Raw genomic sequence first — 14,763 nt, forward strand, 5'->3', positions numbered from 1 at the left:
GTGGAAGAGGAAGAAGGAGACTCAAAGCAGGAGTGCAGAATGCTTTAGCAAAAAAAATTGATTTCTTACTTGACACCCAGACGTGAACAGGGAACGTGAGAGCACTGTGTACAGCTCCTGCACTCAACCCTCCCTGTGGAAAGCAAGCCCTTCTGCCACTTGATAGGCTATAAAAGACATACCACAGCAAACAAAAAACTCCAGTCAAATAATAATGTTTAAAGTTTATTACTCTAAAGTTTATTAGTGGATTAAGTGTGGGCTGAGCCCACGCTGCATAGGACTGTTAGTATCTTGGTTCAGGTGCTGTGTCAGGCTTACTCATGTCACACAAATCAGAAGTAGAGCTGCCTTGCTGAATTTGTACAGGATATCCCGTGGGGAAACCAGGAGCTGTTGGTAATGATAGGTGGTGAAATGCTTGTGCTGGTGTTTTTGGTTTCCAGGATTGGAACATGCAGAAGCAGTGTGGTTGGGAGGAAGTTGCAGTGTGCCTTCAGATGTGCTAGTCCTTATTTTTTGAAGAGCACAGGTGACATCAAATATTATCTGCTTAACTGATTTTCTTAGCTGCTCTAATTATGTCAGGTTTTGTAAAGGGTTAGGTCCATAACTATCCCCTGCAAGTACCTGACATGGAAAAACAAGTTTAGGTACACAAACAGTAATATCAGTATTCCTGGGGCAGTTTCATGGGTTAAGTGTAAGGGCTTTGCATCGCTGTGTTCCCTCAGGCAGTTCTGGCCATGCTTGTCCTTTGTGTAACTCAGCTGTCATCAAACCCATTTTAACCACAATAATGAAAAATTGCTACCTTCAATAGCTAGACAAGAGGTCTTATTCCCCTTCCCTATACAAAGAGTTACTTTTAGCTGCTGCTGCTGTTCAATTGCTGCTTTACTGTGGATGTCCACATCAGCAGTTCTCTGTGTGTCAGGGAAAGGACCTTGAGACTTTTTAGGGCAGCATCTTTGGCACTGCTGTTTCAGTAGGTGTCAGGGTGAAGGCAGAGACAGGGACCTGAAATCTGGAAAAGGCAAGGAAGTAGGAGTGAATTCTTTAAGGGGGACAGTACACCCCCACATTTAGAATGGTGAGCTCTTCACTAAAGGAGGGATTGCTACAAGGATTCCTGCCCTGCTGAAGAGCAGTACCTGCTGGTTTTGTTTAAATATCACTTTGCTATAGTAGCTGAACTCAAACTCATCCCTGTGGTTTTAGGGCATTCAAAGGTAGTATCACTTGCTTCTTTTTTTTTTTTGCTATTGGCTTTTCTTTTTACCTATGATTGTGGGACTGACAACTGAACTAGGTCAGTTCCTTCACTGCATGTGTTGTACAGCTGAACAGTTGTTTTGGCTGAGAAGCCGCAGTGCCGAGGGCTGGGCACTGCTTAGGCTGGTACTGTCACAGAACGTGTATGGAACGGCAGTTTTTCCTGAAGGATGACCCCGATAGCGCCCAGCTCACAGTGTCCCGCTGAGCCTGAGCCCAGGAGCGCTGCTCTGGCTGCTGCTGCAGCGGGGCAGCGCCGGAGCGCTCCGTGCAGCCAGCCCTGCGCTCAGCAACGCCACCCGGCTCCTGGCTCCTGCCCACATGTGTGAGGTTTCTGATTTCACAGTGCCCCCCCGCGCTGCCAGAGGGGCCAGCCTGTCCCGTGATGTGGGATTCTCACACATGCTGTTTGTTATTTTGTCCTTTTTTCCTTTCGCCCTACAAAGATTTAGGGAAGAGGGTGGGTGAGGGGGAAGCTCTGCAAGTCTTTGAAGCAACTTGACTTTTGATGATGAATTGCAGCAAAGAGCCTACACAAGGACTTGTTTTTAAATTACTGATGTTTCTTTGTGAGAACAAATTTATAGCAGAGGGGGAGCAGCCTCTGAGGAGAATATTGAATGGTTAAAAGGTTTCAGGCATTCTTTGATGTCACAGCCCGAGACATACTGGAAGGTAGTGAGGGACACACACTGTTTATTTATAAAATAAAGATCAGTTACCTGCTTTTGGCAAGAGCCTGTGACTAAGCTCCTGTTAATGACCTATTCATTAAGAAGGCTTGGAGCTGCACCTGGAGTTGCTGTTACAGCTGCCTGCTTGAGGCAGTGAGAGCCTGAAGGTTGGATGGTATTCCCATTAAGTCATTAAGTCTTTCCATGCATCTCTGTGAAGCAGCACCTCTTTCTCACATTAGCTGAGAAAGCAACAGCTTCTTACCATGTTGTGAAATACAGGCCTCTGTTACAGAAGTAAGGCAGCAAGATGGAAACCAGTTATGTACTCAGCTGAACAAATTAAGCCTGTGGTACCCTCTTTTCAAAAATGGTATCTGATAGCATCGTTGCTTTGGGCTGTGTTGTGCTTGGTAAAGGAGAGAGGAAACAGAGGCAAAATGGCAGAGGAAGAAAAAGCTGAGACTGTTTGTCGCAGAGTATCTCTGAGGCTGAGACACGTGTCAGACCAGGACTGTCTGCTGACAGGTGACATGTGCTTCAGGAGGCCTCTAGAAATCCAGAAGCTGCAATGAAAGAGCAGCAAGTGAGTCAGGACAGAGGCTGGGTTCTCAAAACAACTCCCGAAAGGACGAGGATTAGGCTGTTCAGTTCCACAGTTACGTACCAACTGTGGCAATACTTTCTCCAGCTGCTCAATGTCCACCTTGTTCAGGTCCTCTGCCTGGGCCTGCCGAGCTGCCCGTGCCGCTGCTTCTGCAGGGCAACGAAAGAAAGGGAAGGGCAGTGAGGGGGTCCGGGAGCTGTCACACCTGGGGCGTCCCGTCCGGGACCCAGGGCCGCTGTGCTGGGAGGAGGGAGGCGGCCCGGGGCCCCGGGAGGCTCCGCACGCCGGTCAGGGCTGGACGGGAGCAGCCGCAGGGCGGCCGGGTGCCGGGAGGAGCCGGGAGCCCCCCAGGGCCGGGGCGGCCCTGCGCGCTCACCTCGCACGAAGACCTTCAGCAGCTCGGCCATCAGCAGCTGCGCGTCCGCGTTAACTGCAAGGACAAGGCGGTTACGGGAGGCGGGGGCGCGGCGCGGCCCGACCCGCCCGCCGCCGCCGCCCCGGTACCTCGGGTCCTCCCGTCCCGGAAATGGAGGCGGAGAAGCCGATCCACGGTGTCCTGCGGAGAGAGGAACGGGTGAGCGGGGCCGGGGCCTCGCCCGCCGCTCGGGGCCGCGCCAGGGCCGCCGTACCTTCCTGAAGCCGCCGGCGTGGCCGCCCCGCTCCTCCATGGCCCGCGCGCGGCCGGGCCCGCCTCCCGGGGGCGCGCCGGGCGGGAGCGCGCGCGGGCAGGGAGCGGTTCCGGGGGAGCGGTTCCGGGGGAGCGCGCGCGGCCATGGAGCAGCTCGGGCGCGAGTACGCGCGGCTGTGCGCGGCGGCGGGCGCGGCCCCGCAGGAGGCCGTGCTGCGGCGGCTGCGGGGGCCCGGCGGGGGCCGCCTGGACCTGGCGGCGCAGAGCCTCTCGCTGCCCACGTGCAGCGCGCTGGGCCGGCTGCTGCCCGGGGCTGCGCCCTTGGCCGCGCTGGCGCTCGGCGACTGCGGCCTGAGCGAGGAAGGTGCGGCGGGGCCGCTCTCCCTGTGGCGCGGGGCGGGAGGCCGGCCGAGGTGCCCGGTCCGTGGCCGTGCGGCGGGCACGCACCCTCGGGTCTCCCTCCGGCGGCGAGGGCAGCTCTGCCTCTGTTGGCCGCCGACGGACGGGACGGTGCGGCCGGTTAAAGTGGCCCGCAGTGAGAGGGGGCTCCGTGGGCAGCCCGTCCGAGCCCGCAGAGCCTCTCTAGACGTGGGGATTTTTCAGGGTTGAGTCGGGTAGATGTACAAGCTGACAGGTAGTTCTCTGCCCCGACACCTTTTTGAGAATATATAAACACTCTCCTGCCCTGAAAGCTCAGGCTCAAGCTTTCCAGCAGCAGTGGCACTTTATCAAATAATTTGTTTATGGCAGCCACGTCTCCTGAGCTGGCTGTTTAACAGAGTGATACCCTGAGGTGATAGCTGGTTTAGGCAGAGAGTTTCGCAGATGAAATAAACAGGGTTTTTTTTTTTTTTTTTTCTGCTCAGGTGTAAGACTTTTGTTGAATGGTCTTTGCACCAACACCACAGTCAAATCTTTGGATCTGAAGGTGAGTCTGAAAAAAATTAACAGTATTCTATGGTGGAGAAGGAAAAAGCACAGGCTTAATGAGAAAGAGAACTGGACAGTCCTGGTGCAGGATTGTTCAACAAGATGCATACTTCTGTAAGTTTTTTGTTTTCAAGTGACTCATTCCTTGACTCGTTAACACCATGTCACAATTTTCCGAAGTTACTTTGCAGGTCATCTTTATCCACTTTTATTCAGTTACTCTATTTTTATAGGAAGCTATTGCTATGTACCTTTTGTCAGTTGCTGCTTGGGCAGATCAGGCATATGTAGGATTTTTTGGGATTTCTGTATTGATCAGTGAGTTACGAGCTGTTCTACTTGTGTTTCTTTCTTTTGACTAGCGTGTGCTTTGAACTAAGCATCTGCCTTCAGATGTGATTGTCTCTCTACTGAGAGTGACTTTCTGTCTGTATTCCCTTGGCATACAGCTATTTCCACAGTCACAAACTGCATCATAACTTTCTTACTCATTTGTGCTAGTATTAACAGAGTCCTTCTTAATGAAGTGTGTTAAAATAGTTATGTTTATCTGGAATTGCTGTTTTCCACCTCGTCGTGGTCCATGCTGATCCTGTGCTATTCTGTGATTTTTGCAAGCTCTCAGTCATGGTACCCTCATAAGACCAGTGGTGTGTATGGATCCACTGTTCCTCCAGGGTTTCTCATTTTGTGGAAGCCTGATCGATACGTGAAACAAATGTTGATTGGACCATTTTTGCCCAGCTGAAATTTGCGTTATAGCTGGGATGTGTCTGGTGGTGTTTGTGGTCTAGGTGGACTGGGAGAGGCTTAGCTGATCACCTGAGCTTCTGTTTCAGGGAAATAACTTGCGAACCACGGGAGCTGAGGCTTTGGGAAAACTTCTTAGGCAGAACAAATCCATCAGGAGGTAAAAAAATGTATCTACCTCTCTTTGTGCTATTCCTGCCAGATGGAGCCCAAGATTTGAAAGGGGTTGAGGGTGTTTTTTATTGGGGTGGGAGGAATGCCAAGTGGTGCAATTTATTGTGAGGGGTGGGATGGGCAAAGGCACGAAAACTGGAGGTGCTCTTTTGGAGGATGCTGGGCCCTGGCAGCATCCTGCTCTCTGAAGCCGAGTCTGCTCCCAGAGCTGGGTGTGTGACCGGGTGTGCCGTGATCCGCGTGTCGTTCAAGTTCTCACAGCTGTCCATTGACTCCACAAACACCAATCCTGCCTGATTTCCCTAGCCTGACCTTAGAATGGAACAGCCTCGGCATGTGGGAGGAGGGCTTCTCCTTTTTCTGCCAAGGACTGAGAGCAAACAACTTTCTTCAACGTCTGGATCTGCGCAATAACCAGATTAACCATCAAGGGGCTGGAGAGCTGGCCATGGCACTGACACAAAATACCAGTCTTCAGGAGCTGGGTAAGAGTTCTTTGCCCATGTATACATATATGCATGCAAACGCACATGTGCCTTCAGGTTTCTTGCCTCAATTTCTTCCAACTGGTTGGTGTCATTCCCAGTTCCTGTCAGTCTGGAGTGCTTTGATGGCTTTGTGCAGGGAGTGGTCACAGCCCCATGGCCTTTGAATGCAGATGAAACTGGCATCTCTGGAACCAAACCTACAGATGAAAAACAGAGTACTTGGGGCAGAACAGTCTTGAGTGGAGGAAGAAGTGTTTTCATTCCTATTTGTGGAATGCCGCATGACAGATTCTTGATACTTAATTCACACTCACTTTGTCCTTATATGGAATTTTGCTGGAATTTCAGGAGAATGTGGCTGTTGTCGCTGATTCTTTCTCATCCACAGATTCTGTCTGTGGAAGGAAGGCTCGTGAGAGCCAAATGTGAGACGCAGACTTGTAACTGTCATGGCTTCCTGCAGTTTAATAAAGATTTATCCTTGCCTTTCCTGCTTTGTCACTTTTTCTCCCTCTCATTCATCTTGAAAGGGGCCACAGTATTCACCTGTGTTTTTGCTAGGACCATCTGGGATCTCAGCAGATGTGACTGCCACGGTGAAAGTTTGATTTCTGTGTAGATTTGCGATGGAATAACATTGGGCTTCTGGGTGGCCGAGCATTGCTGAACTGCTTGCATAGCAACAAGACCCTGAAGAGACTGGAGCTGGCAGGGAACAACGTTCCTGGTGACATCCTGAAAGCTGTGGGTAAGTGTGATGTGTGTACAGTAATGAAATACTTCTTTCCCAGTCCAGCACTAGGGGGATATAGGGCACTTGCTGCTCCAGAAGAGAGCTAACCCTCTTTCCCTCCCTTTCTCAATAGCATTTCCACAGTGCCCTGTGTCACCTTCTCTTGTCCTTTAGTGAGGGCTAATCAAGTTGGAAGTGTCACTTTGACTGGCAAAAGCAAAAAAAAAAAAAAAAATTGGATTGAGTTATTAGAGATTGATGTGCCATGTGAATATGGGAGAACCTGAGACTTTGAGACTTGCTCATAGTTTGCCTCTGATGAGCCAAGTTTTGATGTGGCTTATGCAGCACATGCTGTGTCATTGTCCTGCCCACAGCAGAGTTAAGAGTTTTCCTGAGGCTAAGGAGTTGATTACCCCACACACACTGCTCTCTTTGATCCCTTCCCACCTTGTGATGTATGGTGGGACTATCTCTACATGGGCCAGCCTGAGAAGGGCAACTGTCCTGGTGCTTCTGATATCCAGTGGTCATCCTGAGTGCTGTCTCTTTCAGCAGTGCTTGCTATTCTGTTGCTTTAGAAGCTTATGCGTGTTCTCCTGCTCTGTCTGCATCAGAACAAGCCTTGGATCACAACCAAGACCGTGAGACTATCCTGAGCGAGGCCCAGAACCAAGTGAACATCCTCAGCAAGGAGGTTTTGAGTCTGAAGGATGAGAAGAACAAGCAGGTCAGCAGATGTTGGCAGTTCAAATGGGGTACCTGGAATCCTTTGCTTTCCCTTGAGGCCCCCCAGAACGCTCAGTGGCAGTATTATTGTGCACCTGAAGTTGCGCGTGCATTTTTATGGGCATGCACACAGCATGATTTAGTACATTGAGGCTCAGTCCTCTGAGCTGGGTTATTCGAGTGACAGTGTGAGTATGGACATCCCTGCCGAACATATTTACTCTGGGTTCTGGAGGAGTTTTGGTTATTTGTGCTTTCGTTCCTTCTTTTGCAATTTGATATTTTCCAAGTGGTGTAAACTTAGAGATCTGTTTTTCCATTTGACACCTTGGGATGCAGAGTCCCTGTAGCTGATGACCCTATTCAGATGTGCTAATAAACTAATCAGACTTCCACTTTGCTTCTGGTAGAGTGGCTTGACATGTCTTCAGCTGTTGCTGGGAAGAGAAAGATGAGAAATGTAAGGGTTTGTAGCTGATGCTGTTAATTTTCTCACTGAATTTTGCCTTGCTCACAGTTCATGGATTTTGTGGATACTGTAGACAAGCAGAAAGAAGAAAGAGCCAGGAGTGAGAAGTGAGTTAGATTCTAAATGTTTTCTTCTCTTTGATGGCAGAATTGAGCACTCTCCATTTCCTGTCAGAAATTACCCACCTTTTTTTTCCTTTTTTTTCCTCTCAAATGCAGAATGTCTGCAGCACGAGTCAGCCAGCTGCAGGAAGCATTGGATGAGCAGTACTCCATTATGAATTCACTGAAAACCAAGTATGGAGCAGGAAAACCTTTGTCTTCCCACTGTTTGTGCTGTATAAGCAGTGCCAAGCAGAGCTTCTAAGAAAGGGGATAATCTTGTAGGGTAGCTGGATTACTATTTTGGTTAGTTCTGCAGTAATATCCAGAAATTACAGTCAGATCAAGCCTTTGAGTTTGCCACACTAGATACTTAGCTTGCTTTTAAGTAAAATTACTACATTGGTGTAAAAGCAAGTGAATTACAGAAGGTGGGAAGAAAGAAGAAGGACTGTGCAGATGGGATGGGGACATGTTCCTTGCATGGTTTACAGCCTGGCAGGAATCTCTGCCTGTATCCTCTGGCAGCTGATGGTGTTCTCTGGGAACCACTGCAGGTATGGAGGAGCCTGGCTTGGGAACGGTGAGGAAGGGGTGCTCAAAAGAAGTGTTGGATTATGCAGAGCCATATGCACGTGGCCGTGGTTTGACTTCAAACACTGCTGAGCCTGCCTAGTTTAATTCTGCCAGGTAAAGGCAGTGTTTCATGCCATGCAGTGATGTGGACATGTCCCTCTTGGACAGAACAAGTAAATTGCTTCTGCTACTCACATTTAAAATCCTGTCTCTAATTGTAAACAACTTTGCAGTGATACAAAATAGCCGGCTTTGTTCTGTGGGAGCAGGCAAATCCTGGAGGGGTCTGGGCAGGGAAATTGGCTCATGGAGGACAGTGCAGGGCTAATGCAGTGGGCACTAGCACACTGGGCCCTCAGAAGTCCCAGGTCACTGCAGTGCTGCTGTGTACAGAGGTCCGTGGTGTCCTTTTCCCAGAAGCAAAAAATGCCTCATTTGGGTAGCCTGATTTCACCTACTGCAAGATGGACATTAGCACCTTGTACCAGGTGCCATAGAGAGCTTGCTGCAGTGTCTGCCTTGGAAAAGGCTCCATAAAGTGATTTTCTTTATAGGCTGCAGATGACTGAAGCTGCCCTGACTCTGTCTGAGCAGAAGGTGCACACGTTGGGAGAGCTGCTGAGTGCCATGAAACAGGAACAAAACTCTGTGGCTGAGTCCCACTTCAGGGAGCTCCAGCAACAAAAGCAGGTGAGCTGGATACGTCCTAGTTATGTTTGGGAGCAGGGCTATAGGTCATATCTGGTTTGTGTAGATTTGGGGGATGCTGGATGCAATAGTCAAGCATGATTTTTACCATTACTGCTTAGCTAAAGCCACCATGACAAAAATTCTTGTGTAAATTAGATAGATAGTTGCCAGGTGTGATGAGGAGCCCTGTTATTTATGGTGTAGGTTGGACTTAGCTGGGTGTGATGTTGGTTGGCACAGGCTGGTAGTGCAAGAACTAGGGGGAGTACAGGTTTTTAATTTTGGTTCTGTTTGCAGGAAGGTGCTGATCGGGAAAGCAAGCTTTTGCATGACTTGTCTGCTGCCAGTGAGAAAAACCTGCTGCTGAGAAATCAGGTAGGAAACCAAGTCCAAGTTTGAGAAGTGGCAATTGAGCATGTATAACATTTGCTCCGTAGATGTTATGGTCTCTGCTTTGATCCTTGGTTGGGTGTCACTTCATTGTCCTGTACAGCCAACTTTTTGTGCTAATAGGAAAAGAAAAACCTTTGTGGTGGTAACTTCCTTATGTAGGTGGATGAGTTGGAGAGGAAGTGCAAAGTTCAGCAGGATCAGCTGTTCCAGGTGAAACAAGACTTGACCAACACAACAGCAGAGCTGAAGCTGCGGGCTGTGGAGGCTGAAGGTGAGTGGGGGAGTAGAAACAGTTTGGGGACACCTGTGATTGGGATCATTGTTCCTTCACAGGCAGCCAAGGAGAAAGGGTTGCCAGAGTGTGAAAAAGTATGAATACAGCTGTGTGGCAGGCATGCCAGAGTTGTGATATGCCTGCTTTTAATCTGCAGAACGTCTGGAAATGGAGAAAAGAAGATTTAAACAAAGCCTTGAAGACATGGAATCCCTTCGGGTAAAAGAGGTAAGAGTGGGGTTTCTGCAGCATCCTGGTTAGTCTTTCTTTGGTCCTGACATACATGACCAGTGGAGGTCGTTGTTTGCTGTAATGTGCTCTTAAAAAAGTTTAGAACTTAGTGGCCTCAGATTTATTGTGAGAATAATGGGTCATTTCTTCAAGCAAAGCCTGACTGAAGAGATCACAAAACTTTCTACCAGCTAGTAAGATTTTCTAGCTTTCAAGAGTATGGGCCAGAGTGGTATGTGATGCTACAAGAGAGGCTGGGAGGCTGGCCTTTGTGTTGGTCTGTGTACAGAGGTAATTACAAATGAGGAATTTTTTCCAGCTTCTGAAATAAATACATTTGAATGTTTTAATTGCTTATACACAAGCAGTCCTTTAACAGGGCTCAGCATGCTAGTTCCTTCTCTGTTATGTTTCAAAGGGGGTTGTGTCTGAGTGTGGACAGGCCAACAGACTGCAACCAATTATCTTTGCAGTGTTACTGAGGTTTGAAATCTCTCCAAAATAAAATTATACTAATAGATTTCTCTGAAGATATTGAAATCTTCTAAGAAAAGTCACAGGCCAGGAAGATTTTACCAACATTACAGCTAAAAAATGAATCTGTTGTGTTTTGTATCACTTGACGAGAGCTTGGACTCCCTCCTTGTGGCCTGGGAGGGGTCTCTGTCAAAAAATTCCTAGTTTCTAGAGGGCAGATTCCATCTGTAGTACTGTTTCCTGGTGGAGTTCTGGGGGAGGTAAGAATTTTTCTTTGCTGGTAGGTGGGTCAGTGAGAGGATGCTTCACTATCATGATGAGTAGTCTTGCTGCTTGCTTTGCCTGGAGGTGGAATGGTTTTCTGTCACTTGCTGGTTTCTGCTGCTTTGCAGGTGGATCGTGTGGCACAGCAGATGGAGGCCAGTGAACGTTCCATGCACGACAGGATCCAGAGGCTGGAGGCCATCAGGATATCTCTGGACGAGGTGAGAAAAAGTGCTCTGGGCACATTTGAACACTCAGGAAACCTTTGTGGAGTCTCTGACTGTAGACCTTTGTAAAGATTGTCATGTGCTGTAAGGGGAACAGAAAACAGCAGTATACCAGCTAAAATTACTTTTACTGCTTTGGACTAAGAAAGAAGGTTCCGAGGAGAAACTTGTAAATTCAGATTGGACAAAAATGAGGATTCCATTGAACATGGTTAGAGTCTTACTAAGATTTGACTTTACAGGATTCTCATGTTGTTACGAGTAGTGTAGCATGTTCATCCATATCTATTTCCCCAGCTACATCCAGCAGTGCTCTTTCCTGTTCCCTTTTTTGGAAAGGTTTAACCAATACGTGCCCTCATATAACTGAAATTCACATTGAACCTAGATAGCAGTCTTGAACTGAGGAAGGGTTTGTATCTTTGTTTGCTTTTGCTGCCCCTGAGTGAGGAGAGCTGTGTCATTTTATAGCCTGCGACTGGAAGCTGCTCGTGTTTCCTGGTCAGTGTGGCAGCAATGCAGCTTCTCTGTCTGCAATGATTTTCCGTGTTCCTGTGGCAGGAGCTGAGCCAAGCCAAAGCAGCTGCACTAGCTGAGCGAGGACGGGCAGAGGAGGAGTTGATAAAAGTGCGGAGTCAGGCGCGCCTGGAGGAGGTAAGGACAGACCTGGCTGTGGGAACCAAGTGGTTTGGCTACCCAGGCTAAGTCTTAGTCCTGGGGAGCTGCTAACTCACTGCTCTCTGGGTTTTACTGACCCACAAATGGTGTGATTGCTGAGGAGGGAGCCCTGAAAAGTCTAATTTGAGCTGTCTTCAGTACTAACAGAACTGATGTCAATATTGTCATGGCAGATTCAGTTTAAGTTGCCAACATCTGAAGCCAACACCCAGATGTTGATCCTTCTTTTAAATGACAACTTTAATGGGGTGCTCCTGTTCCTCTAACACTGAGAAATTTCTTCAGGTGGCTACTGCTACTAGGTAAATAAAGTCACTGTCGTATTGAACTCTGTGAAAATGTCAATTAAGTTAATATCCTATATTATAGGATATTCATATTAATGAGTATTCACTATATTAACTATTAATATTCACTATATTAACTATTAATATTCACTATATTAATAGTGAAACAGAACAAGCGATGAGGAAAATACACAAAAACTATTAGAATATTTACTTATTTGTAGCATCACAAAAGAAAATGCTTCATTGAATTACAGACATAGAAATCTGACATATGGGATCCAGCAGTTGCTGGGTTGCATGCAGTGGTGCTGCAGAGCCATTTGAGGGATGGAGGAAGTGAAGGTGGAGCATTGGCTGTAAATACTGGCTGTGACATCAGTGCATCTGCCAAGGACCTGTCTCTGTTTCTCAGCTGAGTGTTTTGTCCTCTGCCAGCCACCCTGGCAAGAGGAAGGAGCTTGGAGTCACTCCTGAGTGCAAGGAGCAGGACTGTGTCCTCTGCTTGTCAGTGCCAGTTGACTCAATAAAGGGTTCACTGTATTAGAAACAGAGAGGGGAGAATCTCTTCACAGGAATGAAGTGGGACTGTTTAATATTCATTTTCCTTTGTGTCTTACAGCAGCAACGCCTAGAACACCTAGAAGAGAAGCTGCGGCTGATGACTGAGTCAAGGGATGAAGCTCAGAACTGCTGCCTTAAGCAAAAGGAAATGGTTGCTGAGGCCCAAGCTAAAGCCAAACAGTTGAGCCTGTATGCTGATGGACTCAAGAGGAGGCTGGAGGAACTTCAGCAGGTAGTTTGGAGTGGAGTAGAGATAGTCACCGCAGGGCCAGAACAAGTTGCTGAAGTTGTTTGGTTGTTCATGGATTTGTCTTTGTGTGTCAGCACGTGGACAGGAAGGAAGAGGAGAAAGTGACAGAGCTAAATAAGGTGAAAGTGGAATTACAAGAACAGATTGGGCACCTGGAGGCTGAACGCACAGCCCAGGATGGGCTGAGAGAGAAGATTGCAGCTCTGGAAAGACAGCTGAAAGGTGAGGGGTCCTTTCCTGCTTCTCAAATGGTAACTCTGAGTTACCCTGCATTGGGCCTGGAACTCAGCTGTGCTTCCTGCCTGTGAGTACACCTATGAGTTGTACTCTCCACCCATGTGTATTTACAGGGATTCCTGTCCTCATTTTGTAGAGACCAAGACTCAGATGACCACCCAAAGCTGCGTAGCAGGCAAAATTTGGATTTCCTGCGTAGTGAAGCGTGCCTGCTGCCTTTGCAAAACCTCTCATATTGTCTCATGCTGCTCCTCTTGTGTGCTAGCCGGCTGTAGCACTTCATTGCCTTTGGCCTGCTCCTGTTTTTATCAGGGATACCTTGATTTTCTTTACTAATGCTGCTTTTTCACAGCCCTATCCAGTAATCACCGTGAAGCACTGCTGGACAAGGAGGGTGAGATCTCTTTGCTGCTGGAGAAGCTGAGAATGAAGGAGGCTGAGATCTCCAGGATGAGGGAAGAGGAGGCCCAGCGAGCAAGTTTCTTGCAGAATGCCATCATGGCATATGTGCAGGGATCTCCCTTGGGAACCCACAGTTCTAGGAAGTGAGACTGTGACTTAAAGGGTCCAAATACCTGCTTGCAGTCTGAGAAAGGGTGAGAATTCAGGTACAACTCCTTCTTCCTAAATGGACAGTTCTGTCAAGAGTGGGGTGATACAAAGGCTTGCAAATAGTCAAATGCTCTTGCTGTTCAAAAATCTTCCTCCTGACAGCATGAAGGAGAGGAAGAAACAACCGTCTGGGCCTGTGGCTCTGAGTCCATGATGTTGAGCCCCCTCCCCTGCACTGCCACAGCCTATTGGTGCAGGAGGTTACTGGGAGGTCTCTGTGTTCCCTGGCAAGGTCCTGCTGCAGCATTTGTTTGGATGCCAGGCTGTTCACAGAGAAACGTGAGAAAAAGTGACAGGAATGTTTACAGGAGTGTTCACAGTTCGCTGTGGGCTGCAGCAATTTGCCTTGCTGATGGAATCCTGAAACTGCTGGAAACACCAGATATTACCCACTTGTGCTTTTTTACCCAGTGTTTACAGACAGAAGCAGAGTCTGATGGGGCCCTCTCTGCTTGTTTACCCTCTGTGGCTCTGGCCATATTGGTGGGCTGTAGAAACACATTGGCATAGACAGAACCGGGTGCACCAAGGGGCTTGGGTGCAGTGCTGTCCATGTCCCCGTGGGACAGCTGGGCTTTGGCAGTGGTTCTACTTCTGCAAGAGTGAGTGGCAGGGAAAGGTGAGCAGGCGATTGTGCTTCTTCACTGTGAGCTGCAGCCCTTAGCTGAAGATTTTGTGGCCAGTATTGCACTATGGCAAATGGCAGAACTGTTCTCCTGGCTTCTCAGGCTCCTGGAACTGAGTGCTGTGGCCTTAACCTGGAGAGGAGCGATGCTTCTGGTGTGACACTGGGGAATTGCTTCTAAGAGCACAAGGGAAGAAGGTGGTTCCTCTACAGACAGTGCAAGTCCTTGCATGGCCTGGAGAAAGTGAAGGGTTGCTAGAGCCTGAACTGGAGAAAGCAGGAGCTGTTGTCAGGACAGCAATATTGAGCCTTGAAGGAATCCTTCCTGTGAGTCTTGGATGGGAACATACCTTAGAGTACATATTTTTAAGAGACACCTGGAAAACGAAAGTTTCTCTGTGGACTGGTTGCTTTGTGTTCAATTTTTATACTGGGTTCTTTACTTGCTCTGCTTAATAAAGAACTTTTGCATTTTGCCATTAGCACTGGACAGTGGCACAGTGCATGTTTGGCTGATGTGCAGGGTGGGGCCCTCTGCCGTGTTGCTGTCCTGAAGACCCTGTCAGCCTGTCCTGCAGCTAAACGGCTGTTACAGGTGGATGAGATGGGGATGGTTTCGGTTCAGGACTAAGATAAAAGCAAAGAAGCTGGAAAGCTGTTCCCTAGTCATAACCAAGAGAACCTGTGTCAATAACCACTTAGTTTGTGGCTGGTGGGCAGACCCACAGATAAGGGAAAAGCAAAGGCTGTCGTTTGCAGACAGGGCCGCTGCTGTGGGCATCTCTTTTGCTGGCAGGGGAGGTGGGGGAAGCCAAAAGCC

At 48.5% G+C, this 14,763-nt stretch overlaps 2 protein-coding genes across 4 annotated transcripts; one reads left to right on the top strand and one right to left on the bottom strand.

Moving 5' to 3' along the window:
- Positions 1 to 1,246: 1,246 nt before the first annotated feature.
- CENPX (centromere protein X) lies at positions 1,247 to 3,315 on the bottom strand. 2 transcript variants are annotated; one of them, XM_064728503.1, is made up of 5 exons: positions 3,186 to 3,315; positions 3,061 to 3,112; positions 2,933 to 2,986; positions 2,617 to 2,702; positions 1,247 to 2,515 (listed from the first exon to the last, which is right to left on the bottom strand). In XM_064728503.1, exons 1-5 carry the CDS (start codon positions 3,222 to 3,224, stop codon positions 2,501 to 2,503), a joined length of 246 nt encoding a protein of 81 aa, XP_064584573.1. In that variant the 5' UTR covers positions 3,225 to 3,315; the 3' UTR covers positions 1,247 to 2,500. The 2 variants fall into 2 exon arrangements, with proteins under 2 accessions (XP_064584573.1, XP_064584572.1); XM_064728502.1 differs by having other exon boundaries at positions 2,617 to 2,705; positions 3,186 to 3,314.
- Positions 3,314 to 14,425, top strand: LRRC45 (leucine rich repeat containing 45). 2 transcript variants are annotated; one of them, XM_064728494.1, is made up of 18 exons: positions 3,314 to 3,548; positions 4,051 to 4,112; positions 4,954 to 5,024; positions 5,345 to 5,523; positions 6,146 to 6,274; positions 6,877 to 6,989; positions 7,506 to 7,564; positions 7,676 to 7,753; positions 8,689 to 8,824; positions 9,122 to 9,199; positions 9,377 to 9,488; positions 9,649 to 9,719; positions 10,592 to 10,684; positions 11,252 to 11,344; positions 12,278 to 12,451; positions 12,544 to 12,691; positions 13,059 to 13,302; positions 14,047 to 14,425. In XM_064728494.1, the coding sequence occupies exons 1-17, from the start codon at positions 3,329 to 3,331 to the stop codon at positions 13,253 to 13,255; spliced, it is 2,013 nt and encodes a 670-aa protein (XP_064584564.1). In that variant the 5' UTR covers positions 3,314 to 3,328; the 3' UTR covers positions 13,256 to 13,302; positions 14,047 to 14,425. The 2 variants fall into 2 exon arrangements, with proteins under 2 accessions (XP_064584564.1, XP_064584562.1); XM_064728492.1 differs by having other exon boundaries at positions 13,059 to 14,425.
- The last annotated feature ends 338 nt before the right edge of the window (positions 14,426 to 14,763 follow it).

The sequence above is a fragment of the Zonotrichia leucophrys genome, chromosome 18 (assembly GCF_028769735.1).
Source record: "Zonotrichia leucophrys gambelii isolate GWCS_2022_RI chromosome 18, RI_Zleu_2.0, whole genome shotgun sequence".
Taxonomy (NCBI): domain Eukaryota; kingdom Metazoa; phylum Chordata; class Aves; order Passeriformes; family Passerellidae; genus Zonotrichia; species Zonotrichia leucophrys.

Excerpts from the sequence above, each read along its gene's own strand:
- CENPX (XM_064728502.1), bottom strand. The coding sequence starts at position 3,224 with ATGGAGGAGCGGGGCGGCCACGCCGGCGGCTTCAGGAAG. Across the intron at positions 3,113-3,185 it reads ACGCCGGCGGCTTCAGGAAG|GACACCGTGGATCGGCTTCT; the intron begins GTACGGCGGCCC and ends CTCTCTCCGCAG. Across the intron at positions 2,987-3,060 it reads CCGGGACGGGAGGACCCGAG|TTAACGCGGACGCGCAGCTG; the intron begins GTACCGGGGCGG and ends TTGTCCTTGCAG.
- LRRC45 (XM_064728492.1), top strand. The coding sequence starts at position 3,329 with ATGGAGCAGCTCGGGCGCGAGTACGCGCGGCTGTGCGCGGCGGCGGGC. Across the intron at positions 3,549-4,050 it reads CTGCGGCCTGAGCGAGGAAG|GTGTAAGACTTTTGTTGAAT; the intron begins GTGCGGCGGGGC and ends TTTTCTGCTCAG. Across the intron at positions 7,754-8,688 it reads ATGAATTCACTGAAAACCAA|GCTGCAGATGACTGAAGCTG; the intron begins GTATGGAGCAGG and ends TTTTCTTTATAG.